At 46.0% G+C, this 25,990-nt stretch overlaps 1 protein-coding gene across 2 annotated transcripts in view; it reads left to right on the plus strand.

Moving 5' to 3' along the window:
* The first annotated feature begins 10,149 nt into the window (after positions 1-10,149).
* SERINC5 (serine incorporator 5) overlaps positions 10,150-25,990 on the plus strand; it is a 66,611-nt gene continuing 50,770 nt past the window's right edge. The window contains exon 1 of one of the 2 annotated variants that reach the window (XM_039545397.1): positions 10,150-10,211. In XM_039545397.1, the coding sequence (XP_039401331.1) occupies positions 10,209-10,211 (3 nt within the window). In that variant the 5' untranslated portion in view covers positions 10,150-10,208. Of the gene's footprint in view, positions 10,212-15,591; positions 15,804-25,990 lie in introns of those variants that run through there. The other variant, XM_039545396.1, reaches the window with a different exon arrangement.

The raw sequence follows: 25,990 nt of genomic DNA on the forward strand, positions 1-25,990 counted from the left end.
TCAGGGCTGAAGCCAAAGTCCAAGCCCCACCACAGAGGGCTGAAGCTGAAGCCTATGGGCTTCATCCTTGGGTGGCAGGGGTCAGGATTCAGCTCAAGCTACAACTCCCCTGCCCAGGGCTGAAGCCCTCAAGCTTTGGCTTTGCCCGTGCCCCTCCAGGGTGGCGGGGCTCAGGCTTCGGCTCTGACCCCGCTGCATGGGGCAGTGGGACTCAGGCTTCCGTCCCTCTTCCTGGGGTCATGTAGTCATTTTTGTTGTCAGAAGGGGGTGGCGGTGCAATGAAGTTTGAGAAACCCTGCCCTAGGCGCAGGGGCAATCAGGAAAGATCCGCACACTGCCTCCGCTCCGAGCGCTGGTTCCACAGTTCCTGTTGGCTGGGAACCACGGCCAATGGGAGCCACATGGGTGGCATCTGTGGGCACAGGCAGCACACACCGTGCACAGCCGCCTGGCTGCCCCTGCATCTAGGAGCCGGACGTGCTGGCTGCTTCTGGGAGCTGTGCTGAGCCTGGGCAGGCAGGAAGCCTGCCTTAGCCTCTCTGCACCACAGACCGGGAGCTGCCTAAGGTAAGCACTGCCCGGCTGGAGCCTGCACCTCGAATCCCCACCTGCAACCCAACCCCCTGCCCCAGGTCAGAACCCCTTCCTGGAACCCGCATCCCCAGCCCCACCCCAAAGCCCACACCCCTGCACCAGCTCTGAGCCTGCTCCCGCACTCTGAACCCCTCGGCTCAAGCCTGGAACCCCCTCCTACACCCCAAATCCCTCATCCTGGCCCCATCCCAGAGCCCTCACCCCCTGCCCCAGCCCAGAGCCCCCTTTTTGCATCCTGAGCCCCTCATTTCTGACCCCTCCCCAGAACCCACACCCCCAGCTGGAGCTCTCACCCCTTCTGCACCCCAACTCCCTGCCCCAGCCCAGTGAAAGTGAGTGAGAGCGAGGGGTGTGTGTGGAGTGAGTTGGGTGTGGGGCCTTGGAGAAGGGGTGTGGCCTTAGGGCGAGGCCACAGTGTTAGGTTTTATGTGATTAGAAAGTTCTTGGCAACACTACTACCAACCTCCATCCCTGGTTGCAGCTAAAAGTTTGAAAATGTGACTCCTAAAGGCTTAAAACGCAGAAGGCAAATAAAAAAGAACCCAACCTTCTTTTTAAATCTCATAATTCTTGGAGCCTGACTCATGATTTTAACCCCTAGGCCTGCCAGTAGCATTGAACTGGGAGAGGAGAATCAGATGAGAACAAACAGAACTTGACAAGCCCTGGATAAGAGAACAGCCTGAAACTGTTTGTGCTGTTGGTGAGTACTGGAGCGGCATTGGAGCTGATGGTTTGGTTGTCCTCTGAATGAGCCAGGCCCAGGCCCCAGCTATAGGACTCCACTAGGGAACCAAATCTTTAGGACAGCACCAACCTGCTATGGAACTATCAACAAGGCAGGGCCTGCTCAAAATGTGCTGGTTCCGTTAATATTTTTTTCCCATGTCCATGGCTGTGCTGAACCATGCTGTTACTTTGCCACCATTCCTGGTGTGATTCCTTGAATCAGTGGCTCTTGATTTCTAGAGGCTTTCTGGAAACTACTAATAGCATCAGAGGTTGGTGGAAGATGTAGTCCATAATTCCCAGGGAAATTCCTTGAGTCACACCTTGCTGATGCATATCCAGTTGGTTACACCAACTTTCTCTAGAGTAGACGAGGCCTATGTGACCCCCAGGGGAGGCTGCACCAGACACCCGGTTGTGGGGTTTGGCAGGGGAAGTTTCTGCTTTATTATGTCCCATGCAGGTTCTGGGGCAGCTGAGGAGGCGGTATGTGCTATTCAGCTTCCCAGGTTCATCAGTAATCTCCCCGGACTCTGGCTGCGGGGGTGAGGGGCATGGGCAGAAGGGGCTCCACTGGCTGCCCGTGGTGACCACCTATGTGTAAGACCACCATTGTCCTGCAGTTCTTGCACAGATAAAACCCCCACATTAGACACATTCAGCGAGAGTGTTTGACCATGTTTTTCATAGCCTTGCATACCCTGATGTTCCCCATTACTGGAATGTCTCTTCCAGAGGAAACTTTCAGTTCTAGCAACAGTCAAGGCAGTTAAATAACAGGCTGTGACAGATGGGTCCAATTTGGGCATGAGTTGTTGGATTAACACCCCCTCAACCCCCCACCATACACACACATCGTTTGACTGGTGTCAGGTCATTACTCAGGTAAAATATATAGTTATTTTTAAAACCATTTCCAACCTTTTTATATTGAATGTAATGAGCACGTAAATTGTAAAATACACCATAAAAGTGAGTTGTTGAGATGAAACTGGCTAACCTGCAGAAGCAGTGTAATCTGTGTTGGTTTTTTTCTTCAAAATATGAACTACACTAGAAGAATTTTCCCTTTCTATTCCTCTCTGACAAATATCAAAACTGCAGATGTTTCCTCTCTGCTTCTGCAGATTTCATTTTCTTCTCTGGTCAATGTGACACTGGCAGACCAGGTGCCAGCTCATGCCAAGGCCCTGGGCCTCGCTGAACACTGACAAAAGAATAGCTGGAAACCAGCGTGGCTTACCTGTGTGTTACTATAGTTAAAACAGATATTAGTGTTATAAGAATGTGTTTAGACTTTATGGAATGCTTGTAGGATGCTGCATGTATTAATCCTACTTATAATATCAGTGTCCCATGCTATAAGGTGTTTGCTCTATAACTGTAAAATGTTTATCCTGAAACTCCATAACTCACCAAAAGGCGGTGGAGGGGGAGAACAACCCTTCACCTAATACAAAATGCTGGATTCCTACAAAAAATGTTATCTCCTGCCTAGCAGGAAGGATGGTTGAATCCAAATGGGCCATTGTAAATCAAAGACTTTGTCGATTGCTCCCCTCACCCACTCATGATGAGGTTACATGCAGAACCCCACCTCCCATCAGCTTGCACTCTTGGATGATGGTGATTTAAAAAAAAAAAAAACCCTGACCAGAAGGAATTTGGGGTCTTTTTATGTTGTTTGGACTCTAATGGACACAGATTCCTAACATAAGCAAGGTTTCAGAGTAGCAGCCCAGTTAGTCTGTATCAGCAAAAAGAACAGGAGTACTTGTGGCACCTTAGAGACTAACAAATGTATTTGAGCATAAGCTTTCATGTTAGTCTCTAAGGTGCCACAAGTACTCCTGTTCTTTTTGCTAACATAAGCAAGAGATCCCCTGGGTTAGCCCTAATGGAAATACGGAGTAGCATATTTCAACAGCTCTATCCCCATCTGAAACCTAAGACGGCAACTCATTTGTGTGTATATTTATCTGTTTTAATCTTGTAAATAACACTCATTTCTTTTTCCTAGTTAATAAACCTTTAGTTAGTTTGTTACAGGATTGGCTACCAGTGTTATCTTTGGTATGAGATCTAAGGTGACTTGGGATAAGTGACTGATCTTCAGTATTTAGTGATCTTTGGTGTAAAGTGACCATCTATCACAGAATCAGGCAAATCTGGGTGACAAGATAGACCAATGTGCCCAAGGGGACTGTCTGAGACTCCATGATAAGGCTGTATAATGCCTGAGGAGTTTACACTTGTGACTTGCTTGTTGAAATCTAAGTATAGAATTCACAACCAGTTGGGGGTTTGTGCCCTGGTTCTTAACGGTCTGCCCTGAGGTTTCAGAGTGGTAGCTGTGTTAGTCTGTATCAGCAAAAACAATGAGGAGTCCTTGTGGCACCTTAGAGACTAACAAATTTATTTGGGCATAAACTTTTGTGGGCTAGAACCCTCTTCATCAGATGCATGGAGTGGAAAATACAGGAGCAGGTATAAATACATGAAAGGATGAGAGTTGCCTTATGTGTGAGGTCAGTCTAACAAGACAATTCAATTAACGGCAGGATACCAAGAGAGGAAAAATAACTTTTGTAGTGGTAATGAGAATGGCCCATTTCAAACAGTTGACAAGAAGGTGTGAGTAACAGTAGGGGGAAATTAGTATTGGGGAAATTAGGTTTAGGTTTTGTAATGACCCAATCACTCCCACTCTTTATTCAAGCCTAATCTGATGGTGTCCAGTTTGCAAATTAATTCCAGTTCTGCAGTTTCACGCTGGAGTGTGTTGTTGAAATTTTTTTGTTGAAGAATTGCCACTTTGAGGTCTGTTATTGAGTGACCAGAGAGATTGAAGTGTTCTCCTACTGGTTGTTATGATTCCTGATATCAGATTTGTGTCCATTTATTCATTTTTGTAGAGACTGTCCAGTTTGGTCAATGTACATGGCAGGGGGGCATTGCTGGCACATGATGGCATATATCACATTGGTAGCTGTGCAGGTGAATGAGCTCCTGATGGTATGCCTGAGGTTGGTAATCTCGCTCATGAGCCACTCCAGATAGTATGACAGTCAGTTTGTCCAAACCCTCCCCTGAAACATCATTACACCATAAAACATTGAGAACATGATTCTAAATTGATTCTACTGGGAGTTTAGGAATTATGAGTAAGGCAGGGTGAATCTCTTATGGTCATAGCTGAACATAAAATACAATCAGCTAAATTAGATCCTCTTCTCCCATGGAAAGTGGGCACAGGGCAAACCACCTCACTGAGTTTTCTTGTAATTGTCTCCTGAGGAGGGAAGGGCCTGGAGGAGTGCAGAATGGGAAAGAACGATGGCTTCCCCATCCCATGGATCTTAGCAATCTCTGCAGCAAGGGAGGGAAAACTACAGCTGAACTGGAAAAGGGGAGAAGAAACAGATGAAGGAACAAACTGAACTTAAACAAGGGAAGCCCTGGATGAGAGAACTTTTGAGAGTTCCATGATGAATGAAACAGCGTTGACTCACCAGTGGTGACTTGTCCCTGTTCCCTTGCTAACTTAACAAAAGTTAGCTTATTTTTAAAAGAGGAACTAATATGATGCATAACATGCAAAAGCAAGTAGCCTTGTGACCTTCCATTTTTACCCCTCATGAAGGATAATAGCTGTGAAGGATTGACTGATGTGCAGTGTAAGCATATTAGAGAATCCGTTGTAACTTTCAGGGTGGTTTCTGCACAGTTTTTGTATGAATTTAACTATTTAGGTTAGGGGTGTAAGCCTCAGATTAGTATAGATTGCTCCCGAAAATTGACTAATGTAAGTGTTTTGTACCAGCCAAAACGAATTGGTACAAAAACTATGGAAGCCAGGTCTTAGAAACCACCACTAGAGACTAATAAAAGTATCTATTAGTGATGCCTCTTCCCTCCTCCAGGCAGGCATTGCCATCAGGCAAGCTTTCTGAAAAGTTCACCTGAGTTCAAAGTGCTTTCAGCTACCCCTCAGCTTGCTGTTCAATGACTCCCTGGCTATGCCCCAAGACCAGTTATCTGGGTACCTTTTCCTCTTTAGTCTTTAACGTGTTGCCTCAGGTATTACCCACACTGGCTTGATACTGCAAAACTTGCTCAGAGGATCAAAGCTTCTTCACACAAGAAGTTGACTTCAGCCTCATGTGATTGCTACTCATGTGAGTAGCATGAGCTTTGGCCTTCTCTGACCTCAATGTATGTGTTAATTATTATTTTCTTTATTTGGATTGTTTAAAGGATGCCTTTCTTTTCACAAAGCATGCAATATTTTCTTCAGAAGGGTGTGAAAAGCAATCAACACTGAGATGTTATGCAAATCACCTACATGCCATCCACTGTGGAAATATAGTTAGGCTTGGCAGAATGTAATTTCTTTTTATAATTTTGACAGATAATATCGATATTTATTTTAAAGAATTTTCTCTATTTTTATCAATTTAAATTTCCACAGGAATTCAAAATTTTGCAGGAAATTATGTGTGTGGAGGTGTCGCATAGTAATTTGTTGTTTATGGAAATATTTTTTCATCAGTTTTTTTTTTGGGGTAGAGGGGAGATTAAATGGATGCTTGCCAACATTTACTGATAAAAATCTAATCCTCCCAAGCCTAAATATAGTTGGTGGAAGTGGGAAAGAAAGCCTAAATGCACATCAGTATTTTGTAAGTATTAACATAGGGAAAGAAACTAAAAGCTGACCTGAAGCAGTATGACCCAGTCCTCAGAGGTGCTGCATGCCTGCTGCTCTGAGAGTAAACTGTGTGGTGTATAACAGAAAGAAATACATTGTGTAGTGTGTGTTGACTAAAGAACAAAGATATCACACCTTGGCTGTGCATTGGGCTAGGTCAGCCTTCAGCTTTTGATTTGATTTATAAAATGTGTTTATATGCGGTGATAGACCCAGGCCAGTTGGGAACAGCAAAGTAGTTGAAGGGAGATATACTGCCCACTGGATAAGCAGTTTTCTGTTCCCTGAGTGACCAGAGCAGGGGATGCTCCAGGCTAATGAGAACACCTGACTCCAATTAACCCGTTAAGAGTCAGATGAGACTGTTAAGCATCTGACTCTAATTAAAGCCCTCTGATGCTATGACTAGTCTCTCAGACACGTCCCTCTGAAAGGCCATGTCTTGCTCACCCTTCTCACAGCTTCTCCTCATCCTTTCTTCTCCTCCAATTCTATGTCCTCCTGCTCCTTCCTTCATGTGTCCTTCCGCTCCACATGCTTTCCGATCACCTGTAGCACTCTTCATGCACCTCCACGATCAACTCACACTGGCTCATCCATTATTTGGCCCCCAAATCTGAAACTTTTCACGGACAGTCAGTGGTCTCCTAGGAGCCCTCCCCTCCCTTGATGAGTCTGATACTGTCAAACGTGGTCCTGACAGAAAGGGGTGGGGGAACTTTAAAAGTGCCCTAGAATCCTTGTATTTTCATACTCCATGAACACATGGGCCAGGAGAGGCATTGGGCTTATGTCGGTGTCGTTAGGGTGACGCCGCAGTGTTTGTGTAGACACTGCATTACTTACAGTGGCTTTTGGTTGTCTTGTCAGTTTCAGGACTTCATGTTGGAGCCCTGAAATTGGCAAGAAAGCTAGAGCCCAGCTGCCCCTGGCTCCCCATTCAGGGAGCTGAGAAGCCAAGGCAGCTGCACCTTGTTCTTGGTGGGGAAGTAAAAAGCCCACGTGGCTTCCCCCCAGCTCCTGTCTGGGAGTGGGAAGCCAAGAGCCTGGAAGGCAACTGGGCTCCTGGTGGGGAGCTGTGTGCAGCTGTGAGCCCTGGCTCTCAGCCCCCCATGCTGCCCCTCTTGAGTCAGTGGAAGTGCTCCTGGTGAGGATGTGCACCAATGACAGAAGGAGGGTAATGTGAACATCAGCCACTGCAATAATTAAGTTGGCCTAACATAGGTCGACTTAATTCTGTAGTGTAGACATGCCCAGAGACAGTAAAAATACTGAACGAAAACATTCTATTTTACTACTCACCAAGAAGGGGCTAAAATCAGATCAGCAATAAAGTGGCTTGTGCTTAGTGGGCAGGTGCATTAACATGCAGGGGTGTTTTCCTGGTAGTGCCTTTGAGTATTATTTAACAGCAAGTAAACTGGCCAGCAATACATTTAGGCTTGAAATTAGACAAAGGTTTCTAACCATCAGAGGAGTGAGGTTCTAGAACAGCCTGCCAAGGGGAGTAGCAGGCAGGGCCGGCTCCAGGCACCAGCATTCCAAGCAGGTGCTTGGGGCGGCAATCTGCAAGGGGCGACATTTCGTGTGTTTTTTGCCCCCAAGCAGCACACCGAATTGCCGCCGCAGATGGCTGGGGCAGTCCCTGTGCCGTTAGGGCTGTACGCGTGTTTCCGTGGTGGCAGCAATTCGGCAGCAGCTCCTATGTTCACCTGTCCATGGCAGCACAACTTCTGTCTTCCAGCTGAAGACAGAGGCTGCTGCCGAATTGCCGCCGCAGCGGAAACGCACATGCTGCCTTAACGGCACACGGACTGTCTCCGCTGTCAGCGGCGGCAATTCGACGTGCTGCTTGGGGTGGCAAAAACAGAGCCGGTCCTGGTAGTAGAGGCAAAAAACCTAAACTGTTTCAAGAATGAGACTGATACATTTATGGAGGGGATAGTAGGATGAGATTGCCTACAACGGCATGTAACCCATCTGTGACTGCTATTGGCAAATATCTCCAACAGCTGGTGATGGGACACTAGATGGGGAGGGCTGTGAGTTACTACAAACCTGAAGTCTTTAAATCAAGATTTGAGGGCCTCACTCATCCAGAGATTATGGCCCTATTACAGGAGTGGATGGAGGAGATTCTGTAACCTGTGATATGTGGGAGGTCAGACTAGATGATTGTGATGGTCACTTCTAGCCTTCAAGTTTGTAAGTTACATTTGTCCCAGCTACAGCTAAAAAGCTATTTACTTTTGTGCAAGCATTTTTCTTTTGGAAAAAATGCTACTACATTCAACCTTTGTCAGCTGCCAGTTTGCGGGCGGGAGGTTCTGCACTTGTCTGCCATGTGAAGCAGTGTGGTAGCAAGTGCATGGAGGGGGAATAGGGGAAAGGGGTAGCCGGACAAACAATGGTGCTTCATTCACCCACAACTGAAGCAGCAGCTAAGATTATATGGGAACCTCCCCTGGGCCGGTTATTTCAGTGATGCTGTGGAGGGAAAAAAGGATGATCCAGCCAGGTGGCTCCATGCTGGGACACAGGCTTACACTAGGCATTGGTCTGTTGTACCAAACACCGGAGATCAGTGAAACTGCTTGCAAGCAGGCAATCATTTTGGGCCTGAGGACACTGAGCAGAGGGAATATGAAGGTAGGCCACTTCCAGGCAGGGGTCAGAGCATAGGTAGATAGCAAGACAGTGCACAGGAATGGGTGCCCAGGGAGCTTATGGGAAGGGATTGGAGAGCTAACATACAAAACTAATTCATTTACATTTTTGATTCCAGAGCTGGTGCTTGCATTTTTGCATGTACTTACGAAACAATTCTTGCGCCCCCCCCCCCCCAATAACTCATGGTTGCTCACTACCACCCCATCACTATGCACTGGGCTGGTCTGAGGATTCTGCGGGAGAGGAGTGAACCAATTCTTCGGGCTACACGCCAAATGTAAACTGCTCCGTTTCTGTGAGAGGTAGTGTGCTCCACTGGGTAGGGCACAGGCCTGGGACTCGAGAGACTTGGGTTCTGCCACTGATCTGCTGAGACCCTGGGCAAGTCTCTGTGCCTCTGCTCTCCCTCCCAGATGTTCTCTGTGTTGCTTTCTGGGCAGGGACGATCCCTTACTATGTTTGAACAGCGGGGCAGCTCAGGAGGGTAAATTAGGGAAATATGAGTTTTAGTTTACTCCTTTTTTTAATCACTACACCACTGGCTCAGCTGGGGACTCTGGATGCTGGTGAAATACAAGGAATGCACTGTGTGGGGTGAAGAGAGTTTGTCAGGTTCTTTCCCCACTCCCCACCTCCTGCTGCAGAAATGGAGCCCAGTTCTGGGGACTCTGGATGCTGGTGAAATACAATGAATGCACTGTGTGGGGTGAAGAGAGTTTGTCAGGTTCTTTCCCCACTCCCCACCTCCTGCTGCAGAAATGGAGCCCAGTTCTGGGGACTCTGGATGCTGGTGAAATACAAGGAATGCACTGTGTGGGGTGAAGAGAGTTTGTCAGGTTCTTTCCCCACTCCCCACCTCCTGCTGCAGAAATGGAGCCCAGTTGCTTGTGCCTTTCAACTGTACCAGTCTGCTTCCACTTTCAAGGCTCTCTCTCTGCAAGAAAATGAGCTAAAGCTGAGTTAAACAGCCCCATGCCACTCCACAGACTGACCTTAGCAAAACGAATGTGCTTTATCTTCAGTGTGTGTTGACCTTGGGGTAACTCATGCCTATTAGTAGACTGAGGTTAAAAAAGAAAAAGTGCCATTTTTAGTAGTGAAGACAAGCCCTGGGTGAATCAGGAGCAGAGGTAACAATTGAATAAAGAGCTTGCAATTACCCTCCCGGAAAAGTGCTGTGAGGAAGGTGCCTGAGGACAACGTGAGTAGTGGGAGAATGAAATGACCTGAGGAAAGCCAGCCTGGGCAACAGCAAGGGGATCAACCACCACCCAATGTTTAACTTTGCAATTGCATTGGGTTTTTGAAGGGTGGCCTTGTGGCTAAAGCACCAGCATCACAGGAAATCAGCAGATCTTAGATGCTTCCCATTTCTGCCCCAGACTATTTAGTCTCCTTGTCCGTTGCTGTACAATCACTATTGGCTTTGTTTCTCTTTTGGTAAAATGGAGATGACGATATCTATCTGACAGAAGCATCGGGAGAGGATCACTCATCTGGCCCAATGGTAAGTGCCCTAGAAATGTCCGTAAATAATTAATATATTTAAGAAAACCACAAAATAGAATTCAAGTCTGGATACGTTTATTAAAACTGCACCATCCCAGTGCATTTGGGCTTCATAGTTGACAGACTACCAACTTGTATTGCACCTAGGACTGCTACATCACATCTTCTGCGAGCACAATGCCAAGTTAGTACTTTTGTTTGCATAGACAACTTACAGGAAAGAGTTTTGTGCACTAAATGCTTTTGGCTAAGATTGTGTGTTATTAACTCTTCTAGATCAATTTTTACCCAGAGTAGTGCCTCAACCAATTATCCTCTCTGAGTTCCATTCCAAGTAGTGCATTCAAAGACCCTTACTTTACAATGGACAGAAAAACTACAGTTCCAAAAGCAAAAGTTGCAAAGTTTTTGGTAAGAGTATTTTATCTGTAAATTTTCAGATCTCAAAGGGAAGTCTCTGCATTGACGTAAATATTTTACTTTCTGGAAAGTGTCATTTTGCAAATGTTTGTATTACACAAGCCTTTCCACTATAATGTGTCTGATCCCTATGATGTAGTTAGGAGATGTTTTCAAATCCCTCCGGAATATTGTGTGCTTGGCAGGGTAGGGATGATTGCAGGATTTGGCAGGTTTCCTAGAGACTTGCATCGACATTTTCCTGAGTATTTTGTAAAGGCTATGGGCCATATTCCCACAATCTACACCACTTCACTAGGCTTTCAAAGGAATTATTATTAATTGGTGTTTGCACAGAGCCTATGACAGAGCTTTTGGTCACATATCCATGCAAAGAATTTTCAATTTAGGATTCTGGCATAAATCTACAAAAGCAAGGAAGCAGCCATTTGGGGGCAGATCCTCAGCTACTACAAATTTGTCACAGCTCCATTGACTTCAATGGAACAATGACAATTTACACCAGCTGGGGAGCTAAGTTAAAATTTCCTTGCCTTTGTTGTCATGCTACTGTCGCCATCATCATGGCAAATCCCACAGGGACAGGGCCTCCTTGCAGATTAAACCTCACTCGGATTAATCTCTGGCTAGGTCCTTATGCTGGATATCCAGCATATGTCCATCACTGGCAATGTTATTGCACTACTAAAGCTTTTGGTGCCCATGTGATCACCGACCATATAGCAGCATTTCTTGCCCCCCCCGCGAGTGCCGCGCTGCCCGAAGCCCCCGCCCTCCCCCACGAGCGCTGCGCCGCCCAGAGCCCCTGCCCCCCCTCCCCGAGCGCCGTGCCACCGAAACTCGCGCCCCCAAGCGCCGCCCGGCTGAAACAAAAACAAAAAAATCTCTCCAGTGCCGCCCGGCCGAACCAAAAAAAACAAACCCTGAGCGCCGCCCCACCCCAAGGTGCCGCCCCAAGCACGTGTTTGGTCAGCTGGTGCCTGGAGCCGGCCCTGACTCAGGGGTTGTATCCCATGACTGGAGAATTGCTAATATACGGTAGTTCCTATTTTTAGGAAAGGGAAAAAAAGTGATCCAGGAAACTACAGGCCTCTTAGTTTGGCCTCAATTATATGCAAGATCTTGGAACAAATTTTGAAAGAGAAAGTACTTAAGGCTAAAGAGATGAATGATAATTAGGATAAATACAACATGTTTTTACAAAAGGTAGATCATGCCAGATTAATCTGACCTCCTTCTTTGAGAAGATAACTGATTTTTTAGACAAAGGAAATGCAGATCAAATCTGCCTGGATTTCAGTAAGGCATTTGATACAGTTCCACATGGGAAATTATTAGTTAAATTGCAGAAGATGGGGATTAATATAAGAATTGAAAGGTGGATAAGGAACTGGTTAAAGGGGAGATTACAATGGGTCATACTGAAAGGTGAATTGTCAGGCTGAAGGCAGATTACTAGTGGAGTTCCTCAGGGATCAGTTTTAGTACCAATCTTATTTAACATTTCTATTACTGAACTTGTTGGATTAAAGTAATAAATACATTTGTTATGGGAAAATGTAAGAAAGGATGGCTCAGAACAGACCCCGGATTTGGCCTGACCATTAGAAAGAAATATGTCTCTCAAGCAAGCTGAGTCTGTGATAGTTGAAATATGCCTGTCAGTTTACAAGGTTTGTGTTAACTGTAGAAGCACATCCCGAGACACAAAGTCTGTTCTAAAGTGATATGGTTACAGCTGTTTTCCTGAACTCAGGAACAAGATTTGTTAACCCCTCCATCCTTGCACTCTTATCATGCTTGTTTCCTGTTCATGTGTAACAAGTGGTATGAATAGGTCTATTGAAGTCTGTCATGCCCTAATGATTTTAGAATGGTTATGTTAAAGAATGAATAGGTAATAAAATGTAGAGGTGATGGAATATATGTTAACTGCAGTCACACTCTATTTCACTTGTGTGATTGAAAGGATAATAAAAGGCTGAGGCCCCAGCCTTAGGATACCTAGAACTGTTTGGCCGAAGAAGGCACTGGGCGAGATAACCGGATAACCCTGAGGGTACACGCAGTCTTGCTGGACTCCTTGGGGAAAAAGGAAGCCATGCTTTATCTGCCATGGGTTGGTACTGCTTACTGTTCCATTACAGACCTCTTCTGCCAATGACAGTATCTTTCCATGCATGCCAAGTTGCCTCATTGATTCAGTGCATTGAGCAAATGTGTGGGATCCAAAGGCCTGACAGAAGTCTATAAAAAGTGCTGTGCAGGGCATATTAAATTCAGCCATCTTCTCAAAAAGTTGTCATACTACTGCAATATCATCTACATTTAGCTTGTGCTTCATCTTCTTTGTTTGCAATAGCAAAGAAAAACAATGCTTCACATGTCTTTTATTTATGGGAATGTGAGAAATCCATGACAGCTATCTACTACTTCAGATCTCAGTTTGCTACACACATTGGCCACTGAAAACTTAACAGCAACAAGAAGGCTAGAGGGCAGAGCCTGCTCTTCTAGAACCAACGACTTCCATCATTTGAGCTTAAAAAGGTTCCTTTCCTTCAGCTGTGAGCACTATAACGCCTATGGGACACAGCTGAGCTGTTCAGATTTTGTCCAGTAGAGGTCAGTTCATCACAATGTAAATTTATATTTGCAGCCTTTCAAGAAGAGATCATGCAGATGTGTGGCCTTTTTAAAAATTATGTTTATAAACTTTTCACATTGAATCCATTGTAGCCTAAATTGTAAAAATAAGGATTTTTTAAAATGCCTATTAGTGAACCAGAGACAAGGTGGGTGAGGTAATAGCTTTTATTAGCCTAACTGCAATTACAGTCTGTCACATGGTTCTGAGCTCACACTAATCTGATCCAAGTATTGTAATTCCAATGATTTGAATCACTACTTATATACACTAATTTAAGTGAGATCAAGATCTAGGCCTGCTGTGTAACTCTACTGTATTTACTGTGCAAGACAAGTGCACTGAAGTCTATGGGTTTTGTTGAAGAATAATCATTACACATAAGCAGCTGATAGGAATGATGGTTTTGAGGTTCAGACACTAGACTGGCACTCAGAAGATATGATTCTATTCTGAGTCCTGCCACAGATTTTGAGTATGATCTTGGACATATTGCTTTAGGCACAGCCCTGGGTAAGGGATAGGGTGTAGATGCACCACTCCAGCAGCAACTGAGGGAAATAATTTGTTTTAGGAGACCTAATTCCTTCCTTGCTCTGAAGTATTCTGCCACCTTTCCTGACCTGTTGCAGTTTACACCCCTCTGTCCTTCTCTGGAGCTGCTGGCTGGGGCACTGGGGATAGAGCCAAAATCCTGCTTTTTTCTCATCTGCCAAAATCAGGCATGTAGCTGCTGGTTACCCACTGAAGTCAGCACGAGCAATCTAGGAAGTCCACACAGCATGTGCCCGAGTGGGGCTGGGTCATACTATTCAGTAGCTCTGTACCTCAGTTTCCCCATATGGAAAAATTAGGGATAATAATACTCACAGAAGAGACGTGAGGACAAATTAATTGATGTTTGTGAAGCCTCAGGTCCTACAGGGATGTTCACCGTAGAAAAGCACCAAATAACTAACTAGCTAATTTTAAAAACACAATAATGTGGTGATTCCTAATTGCTCATCAACCATCTGCTTGTTATAACAAAGGCTCCTGTTTACACAGGAAGTAGAAGATGTTGAAATAAAGCATCCTAGAAGGCAGCTGAAAGCAATCAGGATTTCTTTTTTTATTTGCAGCAGGGGTGAAACAGCTGAGTTGACTTTAGGGAAGATTTGTTGTGGAGAAAAATCCCTCCCAGTGGCCACGTGTTCTGCAGGTCTGTGTTTCATGTGGAGTTTTACAGACTCACACCCAAGATTATTGACTCTAAAAACACTGCAATGTAGGAACATAATATACAGATTCTTTCCCTTAAATGGCCTGTAATATTACCAGAAATAAATATACTTTCATGTGTCAGGAGGAGTGAGGGATGACTGAGTGTGTGTGGTTAGCATCACAGAAGTAGCTGTTTTATCAGGGCCCTAACCTGTGCGGGGCAGCAACCCATGTCACAAAGCCACAGAGGTAGGAAAATGGGGCAGAAACAGAGGTAACACATAAAGACCTTCATGGTGGGGCTTGGTAGGGGCAGTCTGATGCAGTGGGGCTGGGGCTGGAGGGAGAGCACTACCTCCACCCCAACTCACCTCAGGAGACAACCCAGCTTGTCTGGTTTGGGGTGTGCAACCAATTTTTTTGGGTGGGTGAGGGCACATGACACCTCTGGGTGGAAAAATGACCCAAAAAAAAGTTAGGGGGCACAAAGATGCTTCCTCTCCCCAGGTGCTAAAATGCCTCGTTAAAGTGAGAACTGTGTTGTGCTGGTTTAGCCCCCAGGGGCGCACTAAGATCTACACCAGCGGTCTAGGTACAGCGCTGCAGCCCACCTAGACAAGGGACTAGAATCAGCTATTTTGAACCCCGCTCGTTTGTTTTAGCCACACACTCATTCGCCTCTGAGCCACTGGACTCTTGGGGTCGATGCTGCATGACCCGGGGCCAGCCCCATCTCTTTTCTCTTCCCCCGTTTCCCCCACAGCAGCATGGGGATGGGAGGCCCCTCTCTCGTTCCCAGGGCTGGGGTAGGGGGGACGGGACGCTGAGCGGGACAGTCCCGCTTTTGCACATCCTCAGCCCTTGCTGGGGGGCGCCTCAGCCAAGGGAGACGTGGGCGCTTCCACAGCCCCAGCCAGCAGCGCCTGCGGAGCAGGGTTGACACGAGCTGGGGAAGGATTCGGAGCGCCCCGAAAGGCGCTGGCCGGGTGGAAGGGCAGCGCCCGGCCCGGCCCGGCCTGGGAATGGCGAGGCGGGGGCTGGAGACGCTCCTGCGGCGGAAAGCCAATGAGGGCCGCGCAGCCCCTGACGACAGCGGAAGCTCTGACCGAGGGGCTGGGCTGGGCTAAAGCCCTGTCCCGCCTGCTTGGAGCGAAGCGAGGCTGGGGGCGCCTGTGTGCTACCTGCCGAGCCCAGGCACGGGGGGACCGAGCCCTACCTCCCGGGCTGGCCGCTCCCGCTGAGCCTCGCCAGGGCCCTGTGAGGCGGCTGCGGGCGCTGAGCCCGGGAGCCGGGATGTCGGCGCGGTGCTGCGCGGGCCAGGTGAGCTCCCCGGGGTGCCTGGGCGGGCGGCGAGGGGAGCCCTCTGGAGGCGGCTCCGCGTGGCTGTGGCTCGGGGTCGCTGCCCCCTTGGGGCTGCCTGTGTCGGGCGGGCAGCGCCCGCTCGTTGTCGGCGCCGCTCCCGGGTGCGGGGGGTCGGGGCCAGGTGACCCCGCGGTCAGAGGGGATCAGCCCTGAGTTCTGCCTGGCGTCAAACGAAACCAGACCCCCTCCCTCCCCCCAGCGCCCCGGGCAGCAGGGGCGGCCCCGCCCGGCTGGCAACTCGCAAGCAAGCGGGGCTGACCTGGGCTTGCGGGCGGCCGCTGGGTGGGGGCAGAACCGGGGCTTGGCATAAGCAGACTAAGCAATTGCTTAAGGCCCCGACTATCCCAAGGGGGCCCCATTCGCTTTTTATTATAAGACCCTCTGTGTGTGGGGGGGGGGATATTCTTCCTTAGGACCTCCAACAGGCTACGAGGGGGGGGGGGGTGCTGCTGAGAGGGTCCTGGCAATGCTGTTGGGTTCTGCCCAGCTGAGACTCCCGACTGGGAGCCTGGGTGCAGGCTCTAAGGGTCTGGTCTGGGGAGGGAAACTTGAACCGGAGTAGCTTCGTTGGTGCGGATCCCCAGGGGTAACCCCGAGGGAGCGCTGCTGCAGAACGGGGCGTACAGGTGTTACTCTGTGGTGGGCTCAGGGCTTGGCCTCAAGGGAAGGAACTATGTTGTTCCTTGTTGATGATGTTACACGGTTCAAGTTTCCCTAGCGTGCACACGCCCTAGTGGCGCTTGCACCTTAACTCTGGTAAGGCTGCAGCACAGTGGTGCCAAGATGACCAAGCAAGAGGGGAGATGTATGCATGGGCCAGATTCTGATATGTTACACAGGTGTAAATCAGGAGTAATTCCTAGATTGAGGGGGAGGAGTTCTACAATTATGCCATAGTGACTGAAACCAGAATACAGCCCAAAGTAAGTGAAGTGAACCTGCTAAACTATGTCTTCACAGCCCAAAAGACGGGAAAAATCCACACCTCTGAGAGATGTAGTTATACTGATCTAGCCCCCGAAGTAGACAATGCTGTGGTCACTCAAGGGGACATAGGTAGTGGACATAGTGAAGCGCTACAGTGGGCAGCTGCACCTTTTAAGTGTAGACCTGCCCAAAGGCACCCGTGTTTTTTACTGCAAGGTCAGCACTATGCTTTGGGGGTGGTGCCTTGTCTCCACTAGGATTTTACAGCACAATAGCTAACTAAATGAGCACTCATTAACCAGTGGTAAAACCACACCTTTTTTAGCAGTGAAAACAAAGCCTCCCTCAAATCCACAGAGGGTTTGGAAAACAAGGAGGGAAGTTTTAGCTGGACACTCAAGTAGGGAGAGCATGGGCTCTCCTTTAAGAGGCAGTAGAGGAGGAATCTGCAATAAAATAGTCACTTGCACCTGTTTGCTGAGTATTGGGCAGTCAGTACAGTGGAATGAGATTAAATGAGCTGTTTCTGAAACCCAGACTGGAAAGCATTTGCTGCTTTCTAAACCCAGACTGAGTGCTGAGACCAGTGCTTTTCTGTGTGGGCAGCCCGGGGCTCTGGGGGAAGCCAGCTTGCTGCAGCACCCCAGGGCACGGTAACAACTGAGAGAGATCCAGTGTGGGGTGCTGCAGTTGATGTCTTGCCATATTTGCTGTAGAATGCACCGTTGTCTGATCACTCAGTATGCTTGAATTACAAATAAACACCATCAGACAGTGTATCTGGCTTGCTAAGAAACTCCACATTTTAAAAAAGTGTTTAAAAAGCCAAAATACTAATATGTATGTAATACATGCATGTGAACGGACAGCCTCTCAAGTTTCTCATTGTGGCTTTTATGCTATTAGGGAGGAGTTTGGAAACTCTCTTCCTCCCAGCCTCCACCCTTCCCCAGTCAGTTCCGCATTCAGAGAATGAAATGATAGCTGTGGAAAATTTTCCTCCACACTGGAGACATCAAGAGAAATCCCCATGAAAAGTAAAATTTACTGTCATCCCCGAGGAAATGCGTTCAACGCTTTCAGTCTGAGCAGTGTTGTGGTTCTGCTGTTCAAGCTACTTGCTATAAAATATGAAGAAACAAACTGATTCTCAAGGGAAATGTCTTGTGGTGTGTTAAATAATTTTTAAAATAATTTTCAGTACCTCTTTGACCTTTTAGAAAATAATATACAAAACATAGTACCGTCATGGTGGCGCTTGCTTTTAACTTAAGAAGATTTTAAATTGGATTTCTTCACTCCTTTCAGTGCAGTTGGAAAATCTTGCATTTATGACTTGTTAGCTATCAACATACATTCTCAGCATTTGTTTTCTGAAATTTCTGCTCTTCGATATGCATTTCTCCTGATAGGACAAGTTTGACAAGTTATCTTGTTCAGTTATAAAATTCCTTATTAGCATAGTTGTAAAATGTGTATAGATGCATGTTTTAATAGGGGTGTCTCTGATATATAGTACTGTGTAAAACTGTCCCCATATTCAAGATTTTTAATAATTAAAAATGTGCCTTTTTTCCATGGGTGTAGATGACTGGGGTTCCTGGCTAAATGTCAGCCATGTAGTTGCAATGACTCAGAGTTTTAGGAAGGCAGAATGCAATCAGAGATAATAGCATTGCCTTCTCTATCTGTTGAGTGCACAACTTTTATATTGATGGAATGTTATGGCTTATAACTTAAACACAAGAAGCTGTAGCTAGGATTAATGGGATGTAAATTCAGAAATGGAAAACTTGGACTGAACATCAGGAAAAGCTTCCTGACAGATCTATATAGCCTGTGGAGTAATCTCCCAAGAGAAGTAGCGGATTGCTTGGCACACTTAAAAGTAGACTGGGTAGTGAGTATAAAATAGCAAATACTGCTCTGACAGGGAGATAGGAATACATGGTGTAAATTGGCCTTTTAAAACTCTAGAATCTATGCTGCATTCTAAAAATAAACAGACATGCAATGGTATGTCCCCCTCACTTTGTTTGTTGTGGGTCAAAGGGCTTGTCTACGGTAGGAATTGACCAGTGTAAAGTTGGGGTTACACCAGTTGTGACCTTACCAAGTTTGAAGCTGAAGTAAATCACACTAGTTCAGTGCATTTACTCTGGGATTTTGTATCAGTGTAGCTATACCTGTGCAAAAATCTGTAATGTGCACAAGCTCCAACAGGCAAAGTGTGTGTCTTATGAGAACACAATGGATTTGTTGGGAAGGGATCAGATTCGCTCCTAGAATCCTGAAAGTAACCTTTCATTATGGGACAGTACTTAAGGTAGGACATTTTTTAGGCCAGCCATGTTTATGTCCCTTAAATACTGATTTGCAAGAATGTTATTGCATTGCGGAACTCCTTGGTCCCTTGTATTTCTCTCCTTTCCCTTACAGTTTCCATCTTCTCAAGGCACCTGCACTGAGTCTCTTCCCCACACCCCATTGCTGGAGGCACCATAATAGGATCAAGATTTTAAAACAGTGTGGTGTCTCATTTTGTAGAGCATGCAAAGTTTCCTGTTTTGGTGCTTACAGGGTGGGCCTGTATTGACTCCAGTCTGCTCTCTCTAGTCTTAAAAACAAAAACTGATGCAGTAGTGTAGTGACTGTGAGCTGATTCCAGTTTACGACTATTGTAACTGCTGTGAATGCCTGTAGCGGTGTAGAGGGTAAAGGTGGTGACTGAATTGGATTTCCCCAAGCTGCCGTTCTCACTGACTCTTTTTAATACATATCTTGTCTTCATACTATAAAAGTTTACAGAACTTAAACTATCTTGAAACAAAGATTTTAAGTGCACCATGCTGGTGAGCCTGGAGGACTGTCTTTACAGCAGTGTTAGTGGTGGGAGTGCCACAGTGGATGAGCTCACAGCATTCTATCCGGTGGTCAGTTCACCGTGCTCGGAGTAGGGCTAGACCATATGGTGGCTAAAATGGGTGCCTGCTGGCATCTTGTCTGTACTAGCATGTCCACCCTTGCAGCTCTATTGGTGGAAGAGTAACCAATAGTGTAAGACGTGTGGTGCCTAACTGGCTCTAAAGACTAAATGTCAGTCTTCTTAAAGCCACTATTGATATTGTTAGTGGTAACTTGCTTAGATTTACTAGAGTAGGATGGTATCTTAAATAAATACTGTTTCAATGTTGCTCACTGTAACTTCTTTGAATGGAGAGAACTTATCCTATTAATAGGGCCCTAGCAAATTCACAGCCATGAAAAATGAGTCCGGACCCTGAAATCTGGTCTCTCACTGTGAAATCTGGTCTTTTGTGTGCTTTTAAACTATACTATACAGATTTCATGGGGGAGACCAGTGTTTCTCCAACTGGGGGCCCTGACCCAAAAGGGAGTTGCGGGGGTGGGGATCCACAAGATTATTTTGAGGATTTGTGGTATTGCCACACTTACTTCTGCACTGCCTTCAGAGCTGGGTGGTTGGAGAACGGCAGCTGGTTGCTGGGCACCCAGTTCTGTAGACAGCGCCCCACCAGCAGCGGAGAAGTAAGGGTGGCTATACCATACCATGCCATCCTTACTTCTGTGCTGCTGCTGCTGCTGCCCATCTCTGAAGATGCAGTACCGCAACCCCCCCTCCCCCCCAATAACCTTGCAAACCCCGCCCCCCACCCCCACAACTCCTTTTTGAGTCAGGACCTCTACAATTACAACACTGTGAAATTTCAGATTTAAATAGCTGAAGTCATGAAATTTCCCATTTTTAAAATCCTATGTCTGAAATTGACTAAAATGGAATATGAATTTGGTAGAGCTCTCTATATATACATGTATATATTAAAAAAGCCTGCTTCCTTACTGTCTTTCTGAAGTTGTTTAACTATCTGTAAAACCAGCTGAAAATATGGATTAGAAAGAAAGAGCCTCTCTCGGGGGTGGGGATAGCTCAGTGGTTTGAGTATTGGCCTGCTAAACCCAGGGTTGGGAGTTCAATCCTTGAGGAGGCCATTTAGGGATCTAGGACAAAAATCTGTCTGGGGATTGGCCCTGCTTTGAGCAGGGGGTTGGACTGGATGACCTCCTGAGGTCCCTTCCAATCCTGGTATTCTATGATTTATTGACCACCAGCATCATAGCTTGTTGCTCCAAAACTGCAACCAAGACCTGGTGTAATCACTTATCTCAAATAGTTCCTCAAAGTGTAAGATATTGACAGAGAGCACTGAATCAGGCAGTGTTTGACTCCAAATGTGGAAAGCCTAGACATTCTTCAACTTCCACTTGGTCATATTATCACCGGTTTTTGCCTCCCATGCTCTCGCTTGACTTAGAGTTCACCAATCTTTTTGTTTAAGGTCAGTGCCCAAGGGGAGTTGTTCTGAAGGAACCAGGTTCTCAAGAATCATCAGCATTTTTTTTCCATTTTGTTACTCTGCAGCCTTCCATAATGGTATTTTTGGGGTAAGGAATTTTCAGAGGCAAAGCCCTTTCTGGACTTCCATCTCTCACATGGTGGAAGTGTCCATGCAGTGGGTGTCTCAGAGTATTCATTTGTTTTTCTCTCTTTTCTTTGGAATGCATCCTGCCTTGCTGATCATGAGGCAGCATACTGGCAGTGTGCGAGTCCATTTCAAAGTTCCTGTGATGATCCTACAGGACTGATTGTGTTCAATATTAATGTGTGCGTGGCTTGAGTGCAGAAAAGTGTTCCACCACTGAAGAACACAAGGTGAGACTGTTTGCCTGGAGTGTTTTGGGGTCATCTCCCAGTTGATATTGGCTGATTTCTAGGGAACACAGTTTTTCAAGTAGTGTCCTTATGGGTGCTCCACTTCATGTGTGCATGTACACCATGTGCTTTTAATCAGATTTTCAGTAGTAGGGCCCTGCCTGTACCAAGGATATATAGAGATGTGTGAGTGAACTCCCCTCAGTTCCTTCTCAGTTCCTTCACACAGCCTGAGATAGTGCCTTTAGCATGCCTATTTCCAGTTTTTCCTGAAGCTTGCCTTTACTGTAACTTAGTGTAGTTTTAGTTTAGTTTAGTCTAGTTGGCTGTCACTATTGTTCCTTTTTTACCTTTGTTGGTTTTTACTGTCAAACCCAACCCCTTTCCCCTGCCTTTTATCCTTTATTATTGACCATAATAATGTCTTTTTATTCCCAAAAGTATAAGCTAACTCTGCCTTCAGCATGGTGAAAGCATGTCTGCATAAAGAACTCAGGCTGAAGGCATGGTACCTGGTTCTTGTCCCACAGACAGAAAGCAGAAGACGAAGTCCAAAGTGCAGGCAATGCAATGTTTATTGGGGTTAGTTCAAAGCAAGCATATCCATAGCTCTAGACACCTGCAGAGTCTGTTTCCCAGTGTTCTGTTCCCAGCTCTGATGCTGCAAAGCATTTATTCCGTGACCCCCTTTCCAGCTCTGACACCGCAGAGCCTTGCCTCTGTCCCTGTTCCCCATTCCCACCTCCTCCTTCTTAGCAGGCCCAAATATACCTGCAGTGCATGCACCTAGTCACATCCCTTACAACTTATGGTCAAGTTCCATTTTGGATGGTCGAGAGTCGGGGGGGGGGGGGCGGGTCTTCATTCCACCTCTTTTGTATGCCATGGGAGGGGTAAGGAGTGAGGTTGTGTTCTGGCCAAGGTCAGGCCTTTCTTTAGCTTTTTAGGGTGTTTTATGCCTTCCCCGCCCCCGAATCTCCTTGCCCCTCCTCTTAAGCTAAGGTCAAGCAACCAGTTACACTGAAAGGCTGCCCACTCCCACCATACCATATAACACTTTAGTTCTATCCCTTATCTCTTCCCATTATGCTAACAAACCCATCTGGGAGGCAGAAGCAAGGCACAGTGTCTTTGTCCTTTGTTTACACATACTCTTATTTTTCATACTAATATCAAAAAGTTAAACCCAAAATTCTATCTCAAGCTGACAAACAAGCCTATCTACTAACAGTACTTCTCTATTAAGAAGCACCTTTGCTTCTCATGTCTCCCTGTTTTGTTTTTCTTGGTTTATGTTTGCTTTTCTATATTTCTGTTAGAATATTGACACCGACCCTCTTGATCTAGAGAGACATATTCCTTATTGATGTGTGTGGTTCAAATCAAAGACTTTGTGCTAGTCATAGGAAAAATTACTGGGTTTAATTTCAAAGTACCGGTGGTTAGTTTTATTGTGTAACTTGTTGGCCTTATGAATGGGGAACAAATTCTCCTAGGACAGTGTATGAATTAATGTTACTTTCTTTCGAGACCAAGCCATGCCAAACATCCACTTGGTGTTGCCTATCTAAATAACTGTGTTCTGGTTTCTCAGAACAAAAATCCTGTTGTTAGCCATTAGAAAGGCACAATGCCGAACTTTTAACAGTCATGCTACAGTATTGCTAACTCTGACTCAAAATTAGTAACAGTAAGACATCTAGTATTAATTAACTGTGCTGCATGACATGTATCCTTGCCAAGTGGATACTGGAATCCCTCTCTGAAAATATTTCAGTTTACAAAATATAATCTCTACAACTGATCCAAAACAGGAAATTTCCAAACTTCTTTAAAATGAACATGTTAGAACCCTCATTCTTGTAATGCATTTATAACAGGAATGAAGTGTGTGTGTGGTGGTGGTGTTTTTTTATGGTCTTTTTGTTTTTTAGATTTTTTGTTAGTTCTTTTTAGCAGATTCTCCCTGGAATGTAATGGAGGATATAGTCTATACAAGACCTCCACAATAGAGGGTTGCTTTTGATTATATAAAACATCTGTTTAAATTTACAGGAAACAGGAGTTTACATTTGGCTTTTCTTCTGTAGTTTGTCTCATGAGAGTAAAGTAGAGCTCATGTTTGAGAAAAGCAGCTGTTTGTGGAAAATCTTGATTTAAATGGATATGGTTTTTCCAGTGTTAAATGAATGCAAATTAAATATAAAATGTTTTAGATGACAATATTATGTAGTGCTTAGGTAGTTGGTGAGAATATAATACAATGTCTTGTGAAAAATTTCCATTTGGATCCTATGTAATTATTGATATTTAAAATCATGTGAAGCCAACTTTACAGGTCTATCTGTCAAATTATGTAAGGTGCTTCCTCAATCAGTACCACTCTGCATTTAGTAATCTATCTTGTGATAAAGTGCAATAAGACCTGTCCTTAATGGAATATCAGATTTATACTATACCCAGTACTGCCGGAGTATGGTATACTATATCAGATTTATAGTATATTCAGTTCTGGTTCATTTTAACTCTCAGTTAAAATGAATCAGATCTCAAAATCAAGTTTTGTGCTGTTTTTTAAAAAATCTATATATCTTGCTTTTAGATTGTATTCTGGCTTTTCAATTCCCCCTCCCTACTTGCAATGTGTGAATGACAGGCCAAGGTTGAAAATTCAACCTTGGATACATACAAAATGTGTGCACAAAAATGCAGACCCTGGTTCTTCTGGGCCCCAACTTTATCTCCTCTTCTCCCCACGCTTTTGGCTTCCCTGGCTCCCCACTGTCTGCCTTCCCAACTCCACCAGCAAGCCCTCCACTTCCTCCAGCCCCAGTTGTCTGACAGGCTCCAGTACTTTGCCCCCTGTATCCAGCTTGCAGAGGTTTCCCCTGGGCCCTTCTCCATTAACTCCTCCTTTTGGCACTGTGGTGGCAGAGGGAATTAGGCTGCTGCTGCAGCCAATCTCAGGGAAGGGGTTATGCTGAGCCTGCTCCAGAACTCTGGCTGCTTGGAGCCCACTGGGGTGCCCTGTGATAATGCATACAGCTGCTATGGTTGTCTGCTGAGTAAGTGGTAGAGTCTCCTCTAGCTGCTGGAGGGGAGAACCTTGCAGCTCAGGCAGGATTCTTGCACTGCCTGTGTTGTCTTACAAGATCCTCCCCAAATTTGCCCTTGAATGTTGGCAACTCTTTTTACTACATAGGGCTGCTACCTGGCCAGTTTTTAACTGGTCTGGCTGGTTTTTGTAGTGCCTGCCTGTTGCCAGTGGGAATTTACCTTTTTTGTCATGGCACCAATGTTCCCTCTGTAAACTTCAGCGTGCACACTTACAATGCACACAAGTCACGTGGCTTGAAGTGGAACGTGGTTGGCACAGTACCCAGGTGCCAGCAATCTGCCAAACCCTTGGTACTCGCAGTGCGTGACGGACCTGAGGCTCGCCAGCAGGGAGAGAAAAGGTGGTGGAGAAGGCAGGAGCTGCTGGGATGGCATGGTAATGGGGGCTTACTCAAGGGCTGGGGCTCCTGGGATGGGGAGTGAGTGTGGAAGCTCATGGGAATGTAACAGGCAAAGAGTCCATGAACCACCCCCAAGTCCCCACCTGCACTACTGCCTGCATGAGAGGGGGGATGAAGAGGGTCAGGCTGGTGGGGACAGGTCGCTGGCTGGTTTTTTGCATTTCAGAGCTGGCAACCCTGCTACTACAATATTTAAGAGATCTTGTCCTTTGGAGATGGTCTCCATATAAGAAATGCTTGTTCCACAGCTGGACTGCACTTGGAGACACTGCCAGCCTGAACTTTTTAGTTTAAAAAGGAGTGAAAATTCATTTCACCTCCATCACTGCTTACCTCCCCTCCTTCACCTGGCAGATTTTTGTGGCTTTCCAGTCCTTTTTCTCTCTTTTTCTCTCTCCCCCCCCCCCCCCCCTTGTATAGGTCTTTAGTAAGAGATGGAACTAGTTATACAGGGCAAATGGCAAAATCCTTTTGTCACAGTTTCAGGGTAACTACACCTGTATCTCTACCCCAACCCCTCTAGCCTTCATAGTCTACTTCAGGAGTGCCTAGGCAGGTTTCCAGATATCTGTGGGCAGGGACCTTTATCCCTCTCCCTTCTGACCAGAGCTCTCTGCCTTGCACTGCAATATCCCCAGCAAGCCAGTCTGCCTGAAGGCCAGTACCCGCACTTCACTTTTTCTCTTAGGGCTATGGCCCTATTGCCAGCAGTTACATGTTACCCCACAGCCCCTTCTGGGCAACGACATATACTCTTACTCTTAAGGTAAAAGCATTACAGAGAACATATAAAAAACAATAAACATTCTTATTCATGTGCTAAAAGTTTACCAGGAGTCACCCATCAGTCTTATGGGGCCCCAGTAGGCCTAGTCTTTCCAACTCTTCTGCCAAGTGTTGGGCCCCCTTGAACAGACGGTCCTGTCTGTTTACTGGATCAGAAAGAAAGCCAGTGTCAATTTAAACTC

This window comes from Mauremys reevesii, linkage group 6, assembly GCF_016161935.1.
Source record: "Mauremys reevesii isolate NIE-2019 linkage group 6, ASM1616193v1, whole genome shotgun sequence".
In the NCBI taxonomy this organism is placed as follows: Eukaryota; Metazoa; Chordata; order Testudines; family Geoemydidae; genus Mauremys; species Mauremys reevesii.